At 38.2% G+C, this 22,729-nt stretch overlaps 2 protein-coding genes across 2 annotated transcripts in view; both read left to right on the top strand.

The window, feature by feature from the left end:
* Positions 1 to 12,398, top strand: part of zc3h3 (zinc finger CCCH-type containing 3) — a 91,764-nt gene extending 79,366 nt beyond the window's left edge. Inside the window, exons 9-12 of the mRNA XM_079431239.1 lie at positions 494 to 625; positions 7,781 to 7,944; positions 8,147 to 8,316; positions 11,864 to 12,398. Of these exons, the coding sequence (XP_079287365.1) occupies positions 494 to 625; positions 7,781 to 7,944; positions 8,147 to 8,316; positions 11,864 to 11,934 (537 nt within the window). The 3' untranslated portion in view covers positions 11,935 to 12,398. The remainder of the gene's footprint in view (positions 1 to 493; positions 626 to 7,780; positions 7,945 to 8,146; positions 8,317 to 11,863) is intronic.
* Positions 12,399 to 18,201: 5,803 nt separating this feature from the next.
* mafaa (MAF bZIP transcription factor Aa) lies at positions 18,202 to 22,205 on the top strand. Its single transcript, XM_079431644.1, has one exon. The coding sequence runs from the start codon at positions 18,987 to 18,989 to the stop codon at positions 19,932 to 19,934; it is 948 nt and encodes a 315-aa protein (XP_079287770.1). The 5' UTR covers positions 18,202 to 18,986; the 3' UTR covers positions 19,935 to 22,205.
* Positions 22,206 to 22,729: the final 524 nt, after the last annotated feature.

Raw genomic sequence — 22,729 nt, 5'->3', positions numbered from 1 at the left:
TCCTCACATTCTATTTTAAACCCAGAGAGCTCTCCGTCACGTTCAGATTATTCATACATGCAGATTATATTCACGAGGAGTCAGTGCAAATCTGTGCCATTGACACATGCACATAATTACTGATTAGACAATGTGTGATAAATGTGTGTTTTGACAGGGACTTCAATTGATACGTGATACAATACTGGTGCCATATGTGTATAACTCACTTACGTTTTCCATCACTTACTTTATATTGACACACATCTGTTAGAAAGGGAATTTAAAAGCTAAACTGTATTGTAACTGCTCTTATTCTTTTAGAAGTTCTTTGGTTTCTCAAACTAACCATATTCATTCACACTTACTCTGTTTAGTGCTGGAGATTGGTTTAATGTTTGCAGTTATCTGAGGTTTGAAATTGTTTAAAATTTGTTTAAAAAAAAATGTTTAATTTGCATAGATCCCTGAAGTCATTTTCAAGCTCTAAATCGCTGTTTGTGTTTCTTTATAGATGCCTGTGTGCTCGTACTTTCTGAAGGGTATCTGTAATAACAGTAGCTGTCCCTACAGCCATGTTTATGTGTCTCGCAAAGCTGATGTGTGCAAAGACTTTGTCCGAGGCTACTGCCCTCAGGGAGATAAGGTAAGACAGTTTGATGGTTTCTATGCAAAAACATGTTGATTAAAATTGAAATCTTCATGTTAAAACATTTATCACATCATGGAATGGCCTTGATCATCCTTTTTGGAATAAAACTTCCTTTTTTATTAATTATTTATTTTATTTATAATTTGTTTTTTAAAACTCTTGAATACTCTAAAATGCTTGGGGAGATGTTTGCTATAAAAAAAATTAAATGAATTGAACTGTGTATATGATTTGAAAGAAATGTATAAAGAATATCTTGTCCTTATTTTAAAACTTTTTCATATAAAATGTATTATAGTTTATTATAGTAAAGTAGCATAGTATTATATACATTTAGTAACTAAAAATAAACAAATTTAGCTCTTTAACCCTGGAAAAAGCATCCACCTGTATTGTACTCAAAAACAAAATTGTGATAAAAGGTGCCTCTATGGCGAGAGATCTAGCATTTGGCACATAACAGATGTGGTTCAACTTTCAGGTCAGCAATGTCACAAATTATTTTCACTTTTACTTGCTTCCTCATAGATGCTGTAAGGTCCTCTTTATTTTAGTGTACATGTAGTTTGACATTCATAGCGTTTGTTGGATTAAAGTGATTTGCAGTCGATGACAGTTTTATAGGTCTTAATGAATGAATGCCGTTTATTGGTGATGATTTTTTTCCAAGAGTTTTAAATAGAGCTCTTAAAAGTTGACTGTGTTCCTAATGTTAATCTGAACTTTCATCAGGGTGCTTATGACATATGCATTTGGTTTCCTTCATGTTTGTGAGTGAATGACATATTGAGGGCAGTAATAAGAGAGGACAACATGACCCACATTTACCAAGTGTCCTCTTATGTCCTTAATCTCGCAGGTTCTAACCCATCCGTGACCTCTATCTTCACCCCAGCTCTCCCACACACACACACACACACACACGTTTCTCTTGTCCCCCATCACACACCTGTCCCTCAGTCTCATTAAGATGTACAGGAGAGTACAAACCTTCGCCTGCATGAAACAGGTGTAGCCACCGTCATGTTGTAGTACCTATTACATTCTTGTTTTCATCCAGTTTGAATACATGACATTGTATGACTTGTACTAGTCACGTTCTTTGTTATATTTTAGAGGCGTTAGCTTAAAGGAATACTTCACTCAAAAATGAACAGATTTCAGAACAGATTTGGATCTTCTCCAGTGAATGGGTGCCGTCAGAATGAGTGAGAATGAATCCAAACAACTGAAAAAAATCATCTGCAAGTAATCGACAACTCCAGTCCATCAGTTGACTTCTTGTGAAGGAAAATGTTTCATCTTTTTAACAAAATAATTCATCATTGAGACTTTAACTTCAAACTGTTCCATCCAGCTAAAATACATGTTCTCTATCCATATTTTAATGTGAGAGGAATGGGCTTTTTCCTCTGGAAGAAGTGTTATAATAGACTGTAATTTTTGTAAGAAGCGATGAGTTGAAGTTCATTTTTTATTTTTTTTTGTGATACAACATACATGACTTTTAACTTTACAGGACATTAATTGATGGACTGGAGTCATGTGGATTATTGTGATGCTTTTATCAGCTGTTTGGACTCATTCTGATGGCACCCATTCACTGTAAAGGATCCATTTGTGAGCAAGTGATGTAATGCTAAATTTCTAATGAACTCATCTACATATTGGATGGCTCTAGGGTGAGTGCAAAATAAATTTTTGGGTGAACTATTCTATTAACAGTGCATTCAGTTTCTTTATTTAAAAAGTTAGTAACACTTTACAGTTAGGGAAGTGGTGTGTGGCCAAGTATGGTGACCCATACTCAGAATTTGTGTTCTGCATTTAACCCATCCAAGTGTACACACAGTAGTGAACATACACCCGGAGCAGTGGGCAGCCAATGCTGCGGCGTCTGGGGAGCAGTTGGGGGTTCGGTGCCCAAGGGTCTCACCTCAGTCGTGGTATTGAGGGTGGAGAGAGTGTTGGTTATTCACTCCCCCACCTACAAACCCTGCCGGACCTGAGACTCGAACCCACGACCTTTACAGTTAGGTTTAGTTCATTAACATTAATTAGGCATCATGAACTAAAAATGAACAATACTTATACAACACTAAACAGTAACTTTGTGCATGCATTTTTAACATTTAAAATTGCATAAATTAACAATTATCATTATTTAACATTCATTTATAATGAACATGAATTATGTAAAGCTACATTTATAAACTAGCATTTCTGAGAAAAATATATTTTTTAAAAAATGCATTAACAAATTGTAGGAAAAAAAATCTTTGTAAAGTAATACCAAAAAAGTGACACCAAAATGTTGTTAAATAAACACAAATAAATATATATAAATACAAAAAAAATAATAATGTCATCAGACGACTTCATGTCATATCTGTAGCCTAATAAAGGACTCTAATTTCTCATAGAATGAGTCACCTCGTGGAGGTGTCCATTTGAGATCACACAACCAACCGAATAATTATCTCTTTAAGCCCTCTGTTATAAAACAATTTTAAGACAAGTCCAAGACAACTGCCACATACTTCAATCGAAAAATTACTTTTTTAACTGTAGTGCCATTTTGCGCTAGATTTTAAAGCGGGAAGCTTTTGAGATAATAACATAATTTATATATGCCAGAACAAAAGTGATTTATTATTTTAAACTGACAGTATGCCTCACTTCATTGTTTTTCTGCAGAAACTTTCATCGCCGTCCCTATCAGTTTCTTCCTCTGGATTTGTCTCATTCTAATGAATTGTTTCTCCGCAGTGTTTTCTGCTTCTCCCGTCTTCGCTCTTTGTCTCTGTCTGTCTCTCGCTCTGTTTTTTTCCCTCCATTTGTTCTTCTTTGCTTTCCCTTCGTCGTAACAAATGCATTCTCTTGCTGTCAGGGCTCATTTAAATATTTGGGGTGAGAATGAGAATATATAAGAAGAGAGATATTAATATTTATTCTATTAGCTGAAGTGCTTAGGTCTGTAATTTTGCTCCGTCCCAAAAGCACTGTCTTAGATATGATGGATAGCACACCATAATTATGGATGTGAAAAAGTGCTGATGACAGCAGTACAGGCGAGAGGCCAGCAATGGATACGCCAGCGGAGCAAGGGTTAAAGCACACTCTCATCCTCTTCATTTCTCCCTCCTCTCTTCTTTTTCCCCTTCTCTGGCTCTCTCTTTCTGTCTGACATTTCACACATTTTTCTGTCCCGTTTCTTCTTTTGTTTGCTGGTCACATCAATTCACACCTCATCCTGATCACTCTTCTTTTGATTCTCCTTCTCTTCCTCTCATCCCTCTATCACTCTGTCACTATTCTCATTTCCTAGCTCTTTATCATAGCTCACACCACCATACATTCTTTCTGTCTCTCTCTCTTTCTTGCTCTCTGTCTCAGTAATGTAAAATGTGCTGACTCTTTCTGCTTTGTGGCCAGTAGAAAGCTCTTCTAATAGGCCCCAGAGACTTCCCAGCCTTTCTTAAATCAAGTGGAAAATTGTTAACTTGCACTGATATAAAGATGTTCCATCCACTTCTCTTTTTTTCTCTCACACTCTTCTCTTTTCCCTCTATTTTGCTGCTTTTATGTAAATTAAAATATATGAGAGAGCGTGGTTGGGGAGGACTCGGGCTTTTGTGTTTTCTTTGCCCAGATCACAGCCGTGAACATCAAAGTTAATGAGGCTTCTCAGTACTGCGTCCATCTCCCATCAGCAGGATTTTCTTCTAATTAGATATGATTTCAAATAGCCAATCAACTTACAAGTTAGGTAAGATTTATATCACCCATACTTTTCCTGTTGGAGCTTCCACTAATTTGTAGGAATTGAATGTTGGTGGAAATGAAAGGAACGGGATTAGGAGTATTTGCTTGCTCGTCATACATATTAACTGTTGGTATAAGTGTGTAGACTTTATTCTTGATCATTATTATCAGTAAAGAAAAGTATCATGAAAAACTATTAGTAAAATATTGAACCAATAATAATGTTTGTAAAAGAACAAAAAATTATTTATTTATTTTGTTTAATTTAATTGTTTAAGGAATAGTTTTCCCAAAAATGAAATTGCTGTCATCATCTTTTGAAGTGTCTTTGTCCATAAAATGAAAGTCAATGAAAGTCAGTGGGGTCCAAAACAATATTGGAACCAACTAACTTTCATTGTGCAGACAAAAAGACACTGAAACCTTTTTTTTTTTTAAATAGCTTCTTTAGTATTCTTCTGAAGAAAGAAAGGTTTGGGATAACATGAGATTGAGTAAATGACAGTATTAATTTTTGGCTGAACTAACCAGGTAAAGCCAGATTTGTCCCACTTGGAAAGGGGATGAAAGAGGGGAAAGAAAAAAAAAAGGAAAGGGAAGTGGTGTGTGGCCAAGTATGGTGACCCATACCATATTTGTGCTCTGCATTTAACCCATTCAAGTGTACACACAGTAGTGAACATACACCCGGAGCAGTGGGAAGCCAATGCTGCGGCTCCCGGGGAGCAGTTGGGGGTTCAGTGCCTTGCTCAAGGGGTCTCCGCTCAGTCGTGGTATTGAGGGTAGAGAGAGTGTTGGTTATTCATTCCTCCACCTACAATCCCTGCCGGACCTGAGACTCGAACCCACGGCCTTTGGGTTACAAGTCCGACTCTAGCCATTACATTAGGCCACGACTGCCTAAAGAGGCAGGTGATTCTGTCAACACTTCCACAATAATATACTGCTGTGCAACAAATTATCAGCTCTTTCGAGTAATAGAGCAGCAGACTCAACAAAAGACTCAACAGACATATGGAAATCCAAATTTTATTTACATTAGCCAAAGCTCTTGAAAAAGACCTGAAAAAGATGTCATGAACCTTGCAAATTTGGGAAAATAGTCATTGTAAGAGGCCACTGTAGCAACTTGACAACTAATAGACAAAACCTTTTTTTCTCCTGAAAGACTGATTAAAAACTTTTTCCCCCTGAATTCAGAATGTAGCATAGCAGCCAACTAACAATTCTGACATTGGGGGGATTCAACCAGCTCTGGCCATCTTAGTGGTCAATATGCATCAAACGGTCTGTTGGCGGCTGAGAGTAGACTCAGTGGATGCAGTCAATGTTGTTGAATTATAAATGCCCCGGAGATGCCAGTGTGCAAAACAGCCCGGACCCATCCTAGACGCCATATTGGCCCTGTTTTTTTAAGCCGACATCGAATACATAGAGTTAGTGAACACTGAAATTGCAGTGGTGTTTCTTTTCATTCAGATCATTGTAGATGTTTTTTTTAAAAAGAAACTGAACCATTTTCTGATGATTTAAGAATACCTGGTTCATATTATGCTTTGATTGGCTGAATGGTTAGCCAGTTAGCATCTCTTTCAGTCAGTGTCCTATATAATTGCATAAAAAAAGGAAGAAACGTCCATTAAATGTGGACTTTTTAGGGGGGGGAAAGTGATTATAACTTTTTATTTAATAATAATAGTCAGACATATAATTAATAATTGTCTATATTGTTGTGAACCAAAAATCAGAATAGTTAAAATTACACATGCCGTGTGATCAGATTATCCCACTTCACATCTCTTGTAATTTCTCACAATTTACACATTGGCTCTATCTGCCTCCTGCCGGACCATTGAATGATTAAAGCTCGACATGGATGTTATCAGTCAAACAAGAAACAAATGGGTGTTTAAAAAAAGAAAGGTCCCAAATGCTCTTCTGAAATGGGGTGGAATTGGAATCGACTGAATTCAAGTGGCAAGGGATTTAGCAAATTGGGCCAATTAGCCATAAGTGTGGTGAGTGATGATGTTGTCTATAGGATGATTTAGGGGGCATTAGAGACCCAGATTCATTGGGTACGATAATCCAGTTACACTAGACTCTGTGTATAGAAAAAATATATACTTTTAGTGTTTTTTCTTTAACAGTAAATAAAGCAAAAGCTGTCATCTTGGATTTAAAGACTATTAGACCATAGTCAGACTATACATGCCTTTTTGAAGTTAGTGTGACAGTCAATGACATACACTTGAACATGCTTTACAAAAATGTTTGTGTGTTTATTTATTTTTTTTACGTGTTTTTTTTTATTGTTGTTTTTTATGTATTTTGTTGTTTTTGGTTTTGCTTTTTTGTTTTGTTTGGTTTGTCTTATGTCTGTTTTTGTTTTGTTTTGTTTATTTTTTATTTGTATTTATTATTTTTTTTGTTTGCTATTTTGTTTTGTTTTGTGTTGATTTAGGTTTTTTGTTGTTTTGTTTTGGTCTTGTCTTGTTTGCATCATATCTGGCTTGTACTTTTGACCTCCTTAATTCTTTAGTAAGGGGTCTTGATCAGCATTTTGGTTAAATAAAAATGTGGTGTCTCTGGTGCTAGAAACTGAAAAAAGCAGCAATCTGATACATATGTGAGACAATTAAAAAAGTAGCACAGCTGGATTACCAAAAAAAAATGTTTCCTGTGTGAACGGTCGCTGGGGGTTTCATTTAACAAAATCTCTCTGGTTTCTAGCTCATTTCTAAGCACCACAAGATAATACCAAATAACTGTAAATTTGGTAATTTTAGGCCGTTTGTGGCTCTGACTTGATCCCTGTTGGGTAAAGTGTCTCTGGGCGGTCTGCCCCAAGGGGTGACAGGGAGTCCACAGTGTTCCCGGACACACGATCCTTTAGACACCCTTCCCTCCCACACACATACAGACACTCTCTCTCTCTCTGTTTATTTCTGGAGCAACATGCCCCACACTCGCCCAGTCTCTCTCTCTCACTTATACACGCGTCTCGCGCTCCTCACCCCATAGTGGGGTATAATTAGCTCCTCTGACAGGTGGGAGGGATCGGGTCTCTCGAAGAATGAAGTTACCAATTTACGCCCAAATTACACGGGCACACAGACACTCTCACCTACTCTCACTTACACACACAAACACATGCTCACCTTCTCTCACATATCAGATACATGCACCTACTGATGTGTGATCACAAGCAAACACTTACTTTTGCTAACTTCAGTGCACTCCTACAGAGTGTGGCACATATGAAATCTCTATTTCCTTTTAACCTGACAATGTCCCACATGTTCATAACCAACCCATAAAACATCCATTTTCAATCTGAATATGAAGAAATAAAGCATTAAGAATGTTCTGCTCTCTTCACAGTGTAAGAAGAAACACACGCTGGTGTGTCCAGAGTTCTCCAGTACCGGCGTGTGTCCACGTGGATCCAAATGCAAACTGCACCACAGACAGAGCTTGAAACGCTCCGGCTGTAACACAAGCTTTGGACCGGCCAAGAAAGCCCGTACTAGAGACATTTTAAAAAGGTCAGGAGGATCAGGAACTGATCTCTTTCTCCTTTCTGTACTGTTGAAAAAATATTATCATTATTTGAATAATATTATTATAGGGAAGCGACCTGAATAACCATGTAAATCTCCCATAAGCATGCTGATTATTATTATATATAAAATATATTTTTTTTAATCTTGTAAAAATCTTGTATTATTTGGTGTTTTGCCGCCTTAGTTCAGAGGAAGTTCAGACACAATCTACAGAGTCCATACAGGCAGATGAGGGCTCGTCCTGCTCGGGTCCTGAGAAGCTGCCTTCCTTCATCTCCTTGTCCAGCTCTCCTGACATGTCAGAGAACCCTGAAACCCCAAAGGTCCCCCCTGCAGCAGGCCCACAGGCCAAAGGTGTGTACTTGTTTGTCTACAGGACTTCAGATTTAACAGATTCAGTATAAAATAATAATTATAACATACAGTATATACATTGTATATGAACACTAAAGCTACACTTGATGAATAATGAATAAATGTTATTGCACTAGTTAAATATAAAACCAGGTGGTACTTTAAAGAAAGCTAACAAAACGTTTCACATTTGTTAGCATAAATGATTGTTATTAAAAATTCAGATAAAATGTAGTTAATGTGATGACAACTACACCTGTTGTTACTCTGCCAGGACGTCTGTGTAAAAATTGAGGAAATTACTTAATATGCATACCAAAAATTGGACTAATTAGAAAAATATTCCTCAGAAAAATTAACTTAGCTCTAATAATAGGTCTTGCAAAATTAGTTTGCAGATGCCACTTGTTTTGCATCTAATGCATTGCAATAATTTAAAATAGGCTTGTTAAGTGTGGCTTAAGAGTCCAAAAACTTTTTAGGGTCACTGTATATATAAAGAGTAAGGTGGTAATAAATATTTATTGAGTACGAAGTTAGGCTATTTAATATGCAGTGATGGGGTTAATAATATCGAGGGGGTTGATATTGTTTAAGAGAGGGGCTACATGAGGTATATAATACTTACTGAGGGGTTACTAATATTTAGGTTTGTTGTTAAGGACAGGCACAGCTGAAGCTGGCATGTCTCTCTCACTACTAGAGGATTAGTGGAGAGGGGCCCCTATATCCTCACACACACACACACACACACACACACACGCCAGCCGCACCCTATGGAACAGTGTCTTTCTCTCTCCACACTTAATAAGACAAACTTGATATACTTCCCTCACACAAACGGCATTTTTTCAGCAAGAAATGCTCAACTTCTCTTAAAGGTTCTGAGAATCTGGTTCTAACTTTTTAGTATTCATCTGAACTCTTTTCAACTCTTCAGTCTTCTTTCTCATGCTTTAATACTTCCTTTCTTAAATTAGTTACTGCAGAGCAGAAACTGCTGTCATTAACCTCTGACTTTACACCCTAACAGTGGCTTTTCACAGTCATATGGTCATACTGAAGCGTGGCATACACTCATTCTCTTCTCTATACGCAAATATTTAAAAATGTATACCTCAGGGTTTCTGATTCGTTTTAGCTCATGTTCATGCATGTAGTGTTTCCTTCTATTTCCAAAGTGTTCATGAGTGATGGCAAGTATCATGTCTGCATATTTATACAGATTTATGCTTGTTATACATACACACACATCCCTCTGCCAACTTCCTATTTCTCTCATGCCAAGTTCCAGCTCAGTTCCCCTTCGGGATCATTGATGGCAGCCCTGTGTCTCAGAATAGCACAGGTGCCCACCAGACCACCATGGCTTTTCACATGTCACTTTCTCATCCTGTTGCCTGAAATCATCTGCTGCATACAGACTGAAAAAATGCTGGTCTCAAATTCACCTCATTATAGCATGAAGTTTAGCGAATTTGGCAATTCTGATTCAATTTGGATTCCTTAACGGTTCTATTAGTTATTTTGAGAAAGAAGCAATGGATAATGTTTGGAAAACTATTTTTACTGCATTTATTATCCTCAGAAATATGTTGGCATATTATGAGATCATTTCAGATTTCAACAAGAGAGTAATAAACAAACAAACAAAAATGTCTATACATGTAGGGTCCTAAAGCTGTTAAAGGCTTGATTGATTGATTGATTGATTGATTGATTGATTGATTGATTGATTGATTAATTTAATTTTCATTATTAATTATTCTTTTTTTTATTTGTCATCATTAAATTTTAAAAAATTATTATTCATTTTTATTTACTATTAGTTTTCATTTATTATTTAAATTTCAGTTATTTTCAATTTTGCTTCCTAACAGGAATTGGAATTTAAAATATATTTTCAATTATATATATAAACACTCACTGACCACTTTATTATGTACACCTTGCTAGTACCGGGTTGGACCCCCTTTTGCCTTCAGAACTGCCTTAATTCTTCGTGGCATAGTTTCAACAAGGTGTTGGAAACATTCCTCAGAGATTTTGGTCCATATTGACATGATAGCATCACGCAGTTGCTGCAGATTTGTCGGCTGTACATCCATGATGCGAATCTCCCGTTCCACCACATCCCAAAGGTGCTCTATTGGATTGAGATCTGGTGACTGTGGAGGCCATTTGATTAAAGTGAACTCATTGTCATGTTCAAGAAACCAGTCTGAGATGATTTGAGCTTTGTGACATGATGCATTATCCTGCTGGAAGTAGCCATCAGAAGATGGGTACACTGTAGTCATAAAGGGATGGACATGGTCAGCAACAATACTTGAGACAGGCAGGATGGATCCATGCTTTCATGTTCTTTACGCCAAATTCTGACCCTGCCATCTGAATGTCGCAGAAGAAATCGAGACTAATCAGACCAGGCAACGTTTTTCCAATCTTCTATTGTCCAATTTTGGTGAGCCTGTGCGAATTGTAGCCTCCATTTCCTGTTCTTAGCTGACAGGAGCGGCACCCGGTGTGGTCTTCTGCTGCTGTAGCCCATCTGCTTCAGGGTTCGACGTGTTGTGCATTCAGAGATGGTATTCTGCATACCTTGGTTGTGACGAGTGGTTATTTGAGTTACTGTTGCCTTTCTATCATCTCTAACCAGTCTGCCCATTCTCCTCTGACCTCTGACATCAACAAGGCATTTTCGTCCACACAACTGCCGCTCACTGGATATTTTCTCTTTTTCGGACCATTCTCTGTAAACCCTAGCGATGGTTGTGCGTGAAAATCCCAGTAGATCAGCAGTTTTTGAAATACTCTGGCACCAACAACCATTCCACGTTCAAAGGCACTTAAATCCCCTTTCTTCCCCATTCTGATGCTCGGTTTGAACTTCAGCAAGTCGTCTTCACCACATTCTAGATGCCTAAATGCATTGAGTTGCTGCCATGTGATTGGCTGATTAGCTATTTGTGTTACCAAGCAATTGAACAGGTGCACATAATAAAGTGGTCGGTGAGTGTATAAATCAACTAAAGTTGTCATACATCACCTAACCCCTCTTAGCTTATTTGTCTTTTTTGCATTGCGGCTCTTGCTTTCAGATTTTCTTTTTTCTTTTTTCTTTTATTTTCTTTTATTTTTTCTTTTATTTTCTTTTATTGTTTTGGATTCCCAACCCTGGTGAGGTTATACTGTTGCCTTCTCTTGGTTCAACCATATTCACACCAAGAGCAGTTAATTGTTACTAATGACAGTTTAACTCTCACTGTAAAGATTATGGCCGTCAAGACGAACTTCTCTCTGCTTTGCATAAATTAGCCCAGACTCTATGCATCACTGCCTGCATCTTCTCTTTCTCCCTCTGTCTCTGTGCTATCACTCATCCTGAGACAATCACACACTCCTGTGTCACTCCTCTATCAGTAAAAACAGAGCAATAGCTACTCCTGTCATTATATAGCAGGTGCTATTTATTTCTTTGTCATGTTTTTACAAACAAAGTTTCCTCTACTTTAATTTTTTCTCTCTTTTCTTCTCTCTATTACAGGAAAGCCACTACATATCAAGCCGCGATTCTTATCTACAACACAGACAGAAAGCTTGTCAAAGGAGGGCTGATGGTGGGTATTTTAATCGGTAATAAACTTTGAAACATTTTAACTTGATTTTTACTTTAATAATATACAGTATAAATTCTCCTGTCACATAATGGTTTACAAGGACATCTTTACTTGAGACGTTCACAGCTACTTTTTGGTGTGAAGTCACGTGTTTGGTTTCAGGAATTTTGAAATGCAGTTCTAAGAACTGATTGAACATTTCTCGGAATATGTTCATAAACATTCAGTTACAGAACTGAATTTATGCATTATAATCAAAAACTATTCTGAAAAAATGCAGACGTTTACAGTGAGTTCTTAGAGTTAGTTTCCAAATGTATATGTAATTCTCAGGAAATTTTTAAAATGGCATTTCTGTAGTGGTTTGTTATGCAAATAAATTGTATTATTTCAAATGCAAGCTTGTGAAAATTTATTTTCAAAAAGTGGAAATAACTAAATAAAATTGCTTTGTGATTTGCACGACTTGTTTGCATATATGGAAGACGGGATTTTTCAGTTCTTTAACCATATTTAACCAGTTTTTCAGTTATTAAACCATATAACATCACAAACCACCTCACTCCCAAGTTGTTTTCCGAATAGCATCGTTTAACGTGAAAAGTATCGGCATTTCTCTACACGTGTTGTGAGGCAGGTGGATGTGAAGTACATCGCTCATCGAACATGTCTGTCACTGTAATTGAGTCTTAAGGAATCTATAGGAAACTGAAAAAAAAAATGTTACATCTCCCTCACACTCCTCAAAACTCATTTTTCTTCTCCTCTCGCTTTTTCCTCTCTAACTACTGTCTGACCAAATCCATCACAACTAACTTCTGACAATGTCATTTTCCTTTTCTTCTCCCTGTCTTTTCCTAAAATGTGCATTTGATTGAGGATCCATTCGTTCCTCCTCCTCTCCGCCAGGTAATGTAATTAGTATGTTGAGTGTTAAACAGTGGTACAGAGAGGATGATGGGAGTTGTAATCCCTTGAACGCCCCTCACTGCGTGGAGACTGCTGATATTCAGACTTTTAATGCTCCGCTGAACCAAGGCCTCGTGCTCCATGCTCTGTGACAAACGACTGCTGGTCGCGACGGGAAACCTGGTTAACCGTCGCCGGCAGCAACGACAGGGGGCATTAATACACCATGGCGAGGGTCTCGCTGCGGAACAGCACACACTCGCTGGCACTGACAAGCCTGCCGCCGTGTTAACGAGATAAAGGCCGTGCCCATGATGCGAGCCACGTTTCCGATGACATAGAGGGATGGAGAGAAGGAAAACACTCCCTCATCTGACTTCTCTGTCTATCTTTCCCGTGTTTAATCGTTCATACAGGAAGGAATACTTCACAAGAATGCATGTTGATATGGGTGTTGTAAAATCAACTAAAGTTGTCATACATCACCTAACCCCTCTTAGCTTATTTGTCTTTTTTGCATTGCGGCGCTTGCGTTCAGCTTTTCTTTTTATTTTAAAGGAATGCCGGAGTTCATAGTTAAGCTCTTGTGGCACAATGTTGGTTATCAAAATAATAATAATAATTCACTAAAAAAATAAGAAATTTGATTTGACCCTCCTTTTATTGAACAAAAGTAAGGTGATTGTATTGGAAGTATCCTTCGACATTCAAATGGATTCAATCATATAGCCACAAGACAAACAATATGCATGTTGCCATGGTTTTATTTTGACAAAATAACACAGTAATGTTTGTTGTGTAAAGTTATGTCCAACTTTGTTGTCTAAATGTGATGCCTAAAACTATAAAATAACCATTTAAATTACTTTGAAGGTGAAATAATGCACACATTTTATCACAAGCATTAACTGAATATTCTGCATAATTTTGTTTACCACAAAATTAATGTTGTTTTGTCAGATATGAGTCTATAAATAAAAAATTCACATTAAATGATTTTGGCAACTTTAATGTTAAAATGCAGTTTCAAATATATAGCCACAAAACATAAACAATATGTTTAACAATATTAACATGATTTCAGTTTGACAAACGTTTGCTGTGTGAAGTTGTGTCCTAAACACAATGCTTAAAAACCTATAATAACCATTAAAATGACATTTTGTACAACCTTACTAATCAAATAATATATACAGTTTAACACAGGAGTAGGTCTAAATGCTTTTTAAAAATTGTATGCTTTATATTTCTGCTTTTAAATAAAGAATTGTCCTTATTCACTTTTATTAATCACTTACTAAACTTTGATGTGAAAAGTTCAGTTTTTCAACTTTGGCTAAATGTAAAGCCTCAAACCCGAAAATACCGTTAAAAGTACAATTTAAACAACTTTACAGCTCAAATAATACATAAGTTTAGAGTTAAAGGCTTTTTTTATTATATGCTTCACGTCTCTAGTTTTAAAATTCTACAAAACTTTCCCTATTTCCCTTGTGCTTCAATGTTACCACATTTTTTTATATATTTTTTTAATAAAACAAAGGACATAGAACTTCAGTTAGTACAGTAAAGTCATAACCTTTGATTTGTACAGAAAGGTGGGAAAAGATGTGAGGTGTGATGCATATATCCGTAGTCATGATGCTCTTTAACAATGGTCACTCACCAGTCTGTTATCTGCATGGGAAGAGAAAGGGAAATTCATGGAGCAATCACTCTTTCTTTTCTCACCCTCCCCTTCCTTCTCGTTCTCTTGCTCTGACGGCGAGGATGTAAGTGCCTTAGACAGATGTCTGCTGCCGCTTGTCTCAAAGCTCAACACGAGCTGCTGAGCTCGGCAAACTCTAATTAAGATCAATATTTCAATTTTTAGTAAAAGCGCATGTGAATGAGAACGAAGGAAGAGAGCGAGAGAGAAAGGAGGAAAACATTCACATTTTTTCGAGGACAATCTCTCTTGAATGAGAAAAGGAAAGAATGAAAGGTCAAGTGTAATTTTCTCTACCTCAATAGATCGCCTAGGCATAAAAAAGACAAACATGTTACAGCTCAGCAAAGACTCCAGCCCATCAATAAAGATCATACCTCCACTGCAAGTAGTTACTCATTAGTATATCTGTCCTCTGTCCTTTTTTTTTCCCTCCTGCTATCTTTTTCCAATCTTTCTGCTTGTGCTTTATGGCTGTTTATCTTATTGAGTTTTAGTGCATTTTTTAAAATCTATTCCTGTGTCCATTTCTACTTTTATTGGTTCTCTTGAAGGAATCTGTCTCTTTTTCTCTTTAACATGCTCTTTTCTGTCGCTCTTTTTAACTCACTTTTTTTCGCTGAGAACTTCATAGAACATTGTATACTTGTTAGTTTGAATATAGTCGAACGATAAATGCTGAGTCTTTGAACGGGCATTTGTGAGATTTTGAGGCCCACAAAAACCTCCTTTCCAAACCTTCTTCCGATAACCCCTTACTCCACCTCGCACCTCTCAACTATTTTGGCTAAAGAGGGGTTAACCGGACAAATCTGTCTCAGTCATTTCCGCAGATGTCTAGTCCAAACCCCCCTTCTCTCTATCACACTATCATACTCTTTTTCTCCTTGGACGTGCTGATGTCCATTTTGCTTAAATCGGTAGAACTGCACCAGCAGCTAACTCCCAATATGCAAAGGCACAATGAAAGCCCTGACTTCAAAATTTATGTCTCAAGCCCTCGGCCACATCCACACCCACCCACCTCCGCTCACTGAATGGACGATGGCGGATCTTCTTAAATGTGACATTTTCAAAGCGGACTGCTTAGCTTGGACTTTGAGGTCCACTCATGCTTATTTGATAAAACCTCCATAATGACTTAGCACACCTTCAACTTCAAATACCTTGATATGATTTGTCCCGTCCTCTTAGGCTTTTCTTTTTTCCCCTCCGTTGGCAGATTTGAGCCTCAAGCGTGTCTGTATTTCACTCATTGGCACCTGGAAAGAAAGTCTTAGCATGTTACATAAAGTTAGTAGAGGTCTCAGATGTAGTAAAAAAGTAAGTTATACATCAGATTTTATCTTGATAATTGATAATGAAGCCTAGAAAATACACATACATTTATACAAATTGGCAAGTATTAAGCATCTGAGCCAACTGCAGAATGAGTACTGCATATGAATGTAAAGACCTGTCAAACTTTAAGGGAATAGTTCACCCAAAAATGAAAATTTGCTGAAAATGTACTCACCCTCATGCCATCCAGAATGTAGGTGAGTTTTTTCTTCATTGGAACAGATTTGGAGAAATTTAGCATTATATCACTTCCTCACCAATGGATTATCTGCAGTGAATGGGTGCCGTCAGAATAAGAGTTCATAAAAGTTCACACGACTGTAGTCCATCAATTAATGTCTTATGAAGTGATAAGATGCATGTTTGTAAAAAACAAATGAATAATTAAGGCATTTTAACTTTACACTGTCGCAAAATAACAGTCCATAATCCTTTGAAATGCAGTGGAAAAAGTCCATTCCCTGATGTTTTCTCACAACAAAATTAGACATATTTGTTCTTAACTATTTTGGTTTATAAACTATAAGCAGTGCTTGATCTGTGCTTAATTCTCTCTTGATTCAGATGAGAACTTTTTCACTGGAGAAAGCAATGTTATGGATAGACAACTCATATTTTAGCCAAAAGCAACACAGCTTTTGCTTCACAAGACATTAATTGATGGACTTGAGTCCTGCATGTATCAGCTGTTTTGACTCATTTTGGCGGCACCCATTCACTGCAGAGGATCCATTGCTGAGCAAGTGATGTTATGCCAAATTCCTCAGAACTGATCCTATGAAGAAAAACATTTCTAGCTACATCTCGGGTGGTCTGAGGGTGAGTACATCTTCATTTTAGTTGAACTATTCCTTTAAGTGACTCTCAATATGGCTTTCTGTCTCTTTTATTTTTAACAAAGCACTATAATAATATTTCAAACATTTTTATATTGATCTATACTCCTAGGTGTCCTTACACTGCAATAAGGACCCGGCCTCGCATAGGGTGCTAAACTGACCCTCATCTTTGGGTAGCCTACTTCCTTTAGCGCGAGACTGGCTCCTCTGATTAAGACATATGCTGTGGTGATGAAGGCGCGCGCTGCGTGGGGCTTAATTATTTGTCGATCCGCGCAGATGAGTCGAGATGCAATTAGAGGTTAATTGCGAAAGAAATCCGGAGCGTGGCTGGCACTGGCGAGGCAGATCATAATTAACTCACCCGCACAAATTGCGCATTTTTCCCTATCCGGCGGAAATGTGGATTGATTTTATTGCTGGATCACGCGCTATTGAGTTCATCACCGCCGATAGGTCATAAGCGGGGAGGAAAGATGCGCTTGTGTTATCCTATCAGATCAATACACTGAATGACTGTTCACGGGGTTACGGCACATTGAGGAAATATGCAGTTTAATACATAATTATCTAATCAATTTCAACTTTAAACGGTCTGTCCAAACACAGTAGGGTTTTTGTAGAATAATTATCCTATGTCATCTAACTGCTGGATTCTAAAGGATGGCTCGCTTTTGAAAATTTAATATGCCTAAATAAATAATAGCAAATAATTAATTGTTAATAAATTGCCTAATTGTTGTGAAAGGAAACGTGATGCATAATTAGTTTAATATTGCTCTGAATTGTCGTTGCACTGGAGTTTATTGAATCACATTTACATTTTTAAATGAGAAATAACTTAGCAGGGTGTTAAAAGTGCAAACATTGTTATTGCGTCGTAATTTCCCTTTCTAAATGTTAATTCAGTTGTTGATGTGTTGGCCTATTAATTTTGCTTTCATTGTAGGCCTATTTCAATTTCTCATAAGATTGACTTTTAGTTTTGAAGTGAAACATAAGCCAATTTAACTATATGGTCATTTAAAAAAAAAAAAAAAAAGCGATGTCTATCAAACATAGAATTAAATTGGTCATGAAAATTAGGCTACGCGTACAATCCATTTTATAAAGTTTTTTTTAAAGTTATACCTAAAGCGTTTGCATTGCATATAACGTTTAAGAAGTGTTTGCTCTGTTCTAAATAAACATTTTCTATGTAAGACAAGCTGGGCTATTGCCTTTCCTCGCGCTCACCTTCCACGTGCGGTTACAGGGGAGGCGTCGCTAGGGGGCGGGAAGAACACCTGTTTAAGCCCCTGTCAGCTGCTGCGCGTTCGGCTCAGCTGCCACATAGAGGCGTCGCTATAGGAATATGCATGTCTACAGCTACGCCTCCTCCCATTGGTCCTTTCCGTTCTCTGGGTGGGACGCTCAGATGGGCCATGTGTATAAAGTGGTACATTGCCTCTTTCAGGGCTTCAGTGATACTGCGTGTTAACGGTGGACAACGGTGCAAAAATAAGCTCTAGCCGTAAACGGAAAGCAACGGTGACAACAGTCCATGTAACTTTAAAAGTGACAGCGGAGGGAGGTGAATTTAGTAGCCAGAAATCCGCATCCTTCGTCGGGCTGCGTCGTAACGTCCCATCAGAGGAACTTAACGTTACACTGAGATTTGTCACGCACATTGTTGCGGTCCCTGTGTAAAAAACTGCTGCAGCAGAAGCAGCATCATTCCTTTGGACTTCGAGGTAAAGTCTGACGTTTTCTGAACTTGACGGGCGCGCGTTTGTTGTGTGACGGACTCTTCTGCGACATGTGAGGAAAGTTCTCGCTTTCTTCGCATGAAAGCTTAAACTTTATTGCCTCCGGTTAGACGGGACTTCAGACACGGAGGTGAAGAAGGATATTTGAAATCTCGGTTACTCAAAGGACGATTACTCTGAAACCACATGTCAGCTTTAACGCAGTGAAGCGAGGACGAGTCAGGTTGGTGGTTTTGAATTCACGAGTCTCGAGTTTCTGCCGCCCTGGCCAGTGATATTAACGCGTGAATTTGACCTGGATAAGTTGTCAACAACAGGCAAACTGGCAGGTGTACAAGTACATTTACATGCATGGGCATACGTATATCACGCTGCACTATAAATAGAAGCTCATGCTTATGTATTAAACCCTGGGCACTCATCTTCAGTCGTTTTCATCAAAGTCCCAGCGAAACCCACGCGTGTCGCTTTGGCTCTTAGGGTAGGTGTCGTCGCATGGACTGACATGGCCACCGATCTCGCCATGAGCGCAGATTTGCCCAACAGCCCCCTGGCTATTGAATATGTCAACGACTTCGACCTCATGAAGTTTGAAGTCAAGAAAGAGCCTCCGGAGGCCGACCGCTATTGCCACCGCCTGCCCCCGGGCTCGCTATCCTCCACCCCAATCAGCACACCCTGCTCCTCGGTGCCTTCCTCGCCAAGTTTCTGTGCCCCCAGTCCCGGATCGCAGCCTGGGCAGAACCTCGGAAATGGCGTCAGCAACAACAACAACAACAGTGGCAACGGCAACAACAACAACCAAGGCTCCTCGGGCAAGCCGCAGCTGGAAGATCTCTACTGGATCCCCAACTACCAGCATCACATCAGTCCAGAGGCCCTCAACCTGACGCCCGAGGACGCGGTGGAAGCGCTTATCGGTAACGCGCACCACCACCACCATCACCACCAGCCCTACGAGGGATATCGCGGTCAGCAGTACGTCGGAGAAGACCTCTCTACGGCCACGAACGGCCACCACCACCCGGTGCACCACCACCACCATCACCACCACGGCCACCACGCGCACGCGCGCCTCGAGGACCGCTTCTCGGACGAGCAGCTGGTGAGCATGACGGTGCGCGAGCTCAACCGGCAACTGAGAGGCTTCAGCAAAGAAGAGGTGATCCGTCTCAAGCAGAAACGGCGAACCCTGAAGAACCGCGGCTATGCGCAGTCTTGCCGCTACAAGCGCGTGCAGCAGCGCCACATGCTCGAGAGCGAAAAGTGCACGCTTCAGAGCCAGGTGGAGCAACTCAAGCAGGACGTGGCGCGTCTGATCAAAGAGCGGGACCTGTACAAGGAGAAGTACGAGAAGCTCGCGAGCCGAACCTTTAACGGAGGCGGCGGCAACACTCGGGACCCGTCCAACGGCACTCACGGCAAAACCACTTCCACGGAATTCTTCATGTGAGAGTGATTCTTGTTAAGGACTTTTTCCGCACCGACGTATTCGTTTTTTTAAACCTTCATTTTTTATGATTTTCAGTGTGAATTTTATTTGCAGTTTTTATCTTAAATACTCAGTGTCCACTTTAGAGCATACACTCTTGAAAATAAATGTCTGATGCCTTAGGAGATCCTTTTTAAATTCCACAAATAAATACTTTGTTTAAGGACTCTAGAGAAACATCTATACTGGTGCTTTAAAGAACCCAAAACCCAATATGCAAATCTAGAGAATCCGTAATGTAACATTCAGCACTTTTTCTTTTCCAAAGAACTACCCACTTTTACCGCCAAAATGGTTATGGACAAACATGTCAAGTCCTTTTCTGAACTTAAAGTGCTGAAAGGAAACACCGAAGAACCTTTATTTTTAAGAGTGTAGTCTAACATTACAGCGACATATTTAAAGTCTTCACTCATTATTTGTGTACATATATTACTGTATACCATAAAAGTCTTAAGGTTAGTGTAATGTTAGGATTATCTTCCACAGATACTGCACGGACCCTTCTACTTCATAACACCTCCGCTCTAAATATGGGATCACGCATAACCTCCAAAGGCCCATCAGTTTTGGATTCTGTAAATTCGTGTTTTTTTGTTTTTGTTTTTGTCTTTATGATTACTGCAAAGTCCGACATGTTTAAAGGCAAACAGACGCTTTCTTATTTTTTTTTTTTATTTTATTTTATTTTTTTTTTTTTGATGAGTCTTAATGGCGATGAGAACATACTGGAAACGAAACTTCAGCCCGTGAAGGGACTTTTTAAGGAACAATGCTAATATTAAAACACTGATTAGCAAGAAAGGGACATAGCAATACATCCTTGGCTTTTCTCAGTCATGAACTGAGGTTGAGGGGACTTATGAACTTTGAGGGCCCTCGAGCATTGCTCAAGTCTGCATTACCCCACCAATCCTGCATGCGGGACATGTATGGTACTCCAAACGCGCCAGGTCCTTTCTCTCTCTTCCTCATACAGCACTTGGATGAAAAGCATGGCCCTTAACCACTCTCTCTTCTCTCTTTTTTTCGTTTCTTCTGCTCGACACAAACCTTGTATGTGAAGGAACTCATGCGTACCTGCGAAATCACATGAAATCCGTTCTTGCATTTCTTTTCTATTGTTTAAAAGTACAGAATAAGAACAAAGGGAAAAAAAACACCGAACTGAGCCAGAGTTATTTATTCCCACTTGTACATATGTAGAGGTCAAATGGTGTTAATTTAACTTTCTTTTTAAAAAGTCCTTTTTGCTTGATTATTTAAAACGTCTTAATACGATGTTTGTATGTAGTAGCATGCAAATGACAAAGATATTCTCATCCTATTGAAAATGTACAATTTCAAAGAAAGCCTACTGCACTAAAATTTGAAGAATTGGGATTTATATAACATTTCTTTTCCTCTGTGTTAATTGCTGTTATGGTGGACATAGTCGATCTAAAGTGCATATAAACACAAGGACATTAATTGCTGCTAATATTCTATGCACCAGATTCGAAAGCAATTAACAGAAGCTCTGATTATGGGAATTTTGTACTTCAAAGTAGAAAACCGGTTAGATATGGATAACAAAAATAACGAAGATCATCTCTTCAAGAACGTTTATATATATATATGTTGAACGACATAAAACTTCAAATAACCGTTATTCATAGGGCAAGAATGGTTGTTTCATCTTTTTATGACATAATAAAACTGTAGCATACTCTGTATAAAGCAGTTGCCTATTGTTTTGAATTGCAACATTGTGATGATAATAGGCTTCCGACCATACTGAATTACACTACAGGTAGATGTCAAGAGATTCAATGCGGATATAATTATACTAGAGGGTTTGTGTGCAAACTTTGCTCTAAGTAATCATGCGCATTTGAGCTTGAAATATAGCCCGTCTTGTTCAGACTAAATGAAGTTGCCAAAGTGGATTATCTAATGCACGTAAATTGTCTTAAGTCAGTTTTCAAATTCTTTCCGACCTGTGTTTGCTTATTTCCTAACAGATCTATCGGCCAGACTCTTAAAATAATGTCTCCAGGTATGCTCCTTTACCTGGGTTAGTATCTGTTTGATATCTCACCTGAAAACCACTGTTAATATTGATTTAATTTATTTCGTTTAAATTATGAATTATGATACAGTTCGATATGAAGCAATCTCTCTGTCTATTGGTCTAATTTGAGGCACAGCGGCTTGAGGTTACATAACCACACGTGTTGTCGTGTGCTGTTTTATGTCAAAAAAAGAAATCAATAAAATGAAAAAAAAAAACTGTACATAGACTATAATTTCTATATATTTATCGAAATTATAAATGTCCTTACGTGTCAGTAAGTCCAAACCAAAATGTTTCGAAATGGAATGTTGTTCAGAATCTTGTTTTCATAATGTTTAATAAAAACTCCTGTCAAATGCATCAGCCTCTTTTCCAATCAATCAACAAGTGTCTTTTCATGTCTAAAATATGTGATCTATTGTTATACGAAAATCAAGATTCAGTTTTTCCAATGACATCTATTAGGCTTAAATTACAGATGTAATGAAAATAATAAAAAGTGCAAGAAATAACGATTTGTATCTTATGTAAAACACCGTCCCTCGTTGCGTGGCACACGAATCATACTATTTCAAAAGTTCAATCTGTTATGATATTTGTTTACGTTTTCAAAAATTAATTTCAATAATTCATTTTAATTCTATGAACTATGGAGATTTAATAGCCCACTAATGTGGCGTAAAGATTTATTTTATCATCG

This window comes from Barbus barbus, assembly GCF_936440315.1.
Source record: "Barbus barbus genome assembly, chromosome: 13".
Classification (NCBI taxonomy): Eukaryota; Metazoa; Chordata; class Actinopteri; order Cypriniformes; family Cyprinidae; genus Barbus; species Barbus barbus.
This window is presented reverse-complemented; position numbering and strand designations above follow the sequence as displayed.

Bases quoted from the DNA above. Each gene is read 5' to 3' on its own strand.
- mafaa (XM_079431644.1), top strand. From the start codon at position 18,987: ATGGCCACCGATCTCGCCATGAGCGCAGATTTGCCCAACAGCCCCCTG.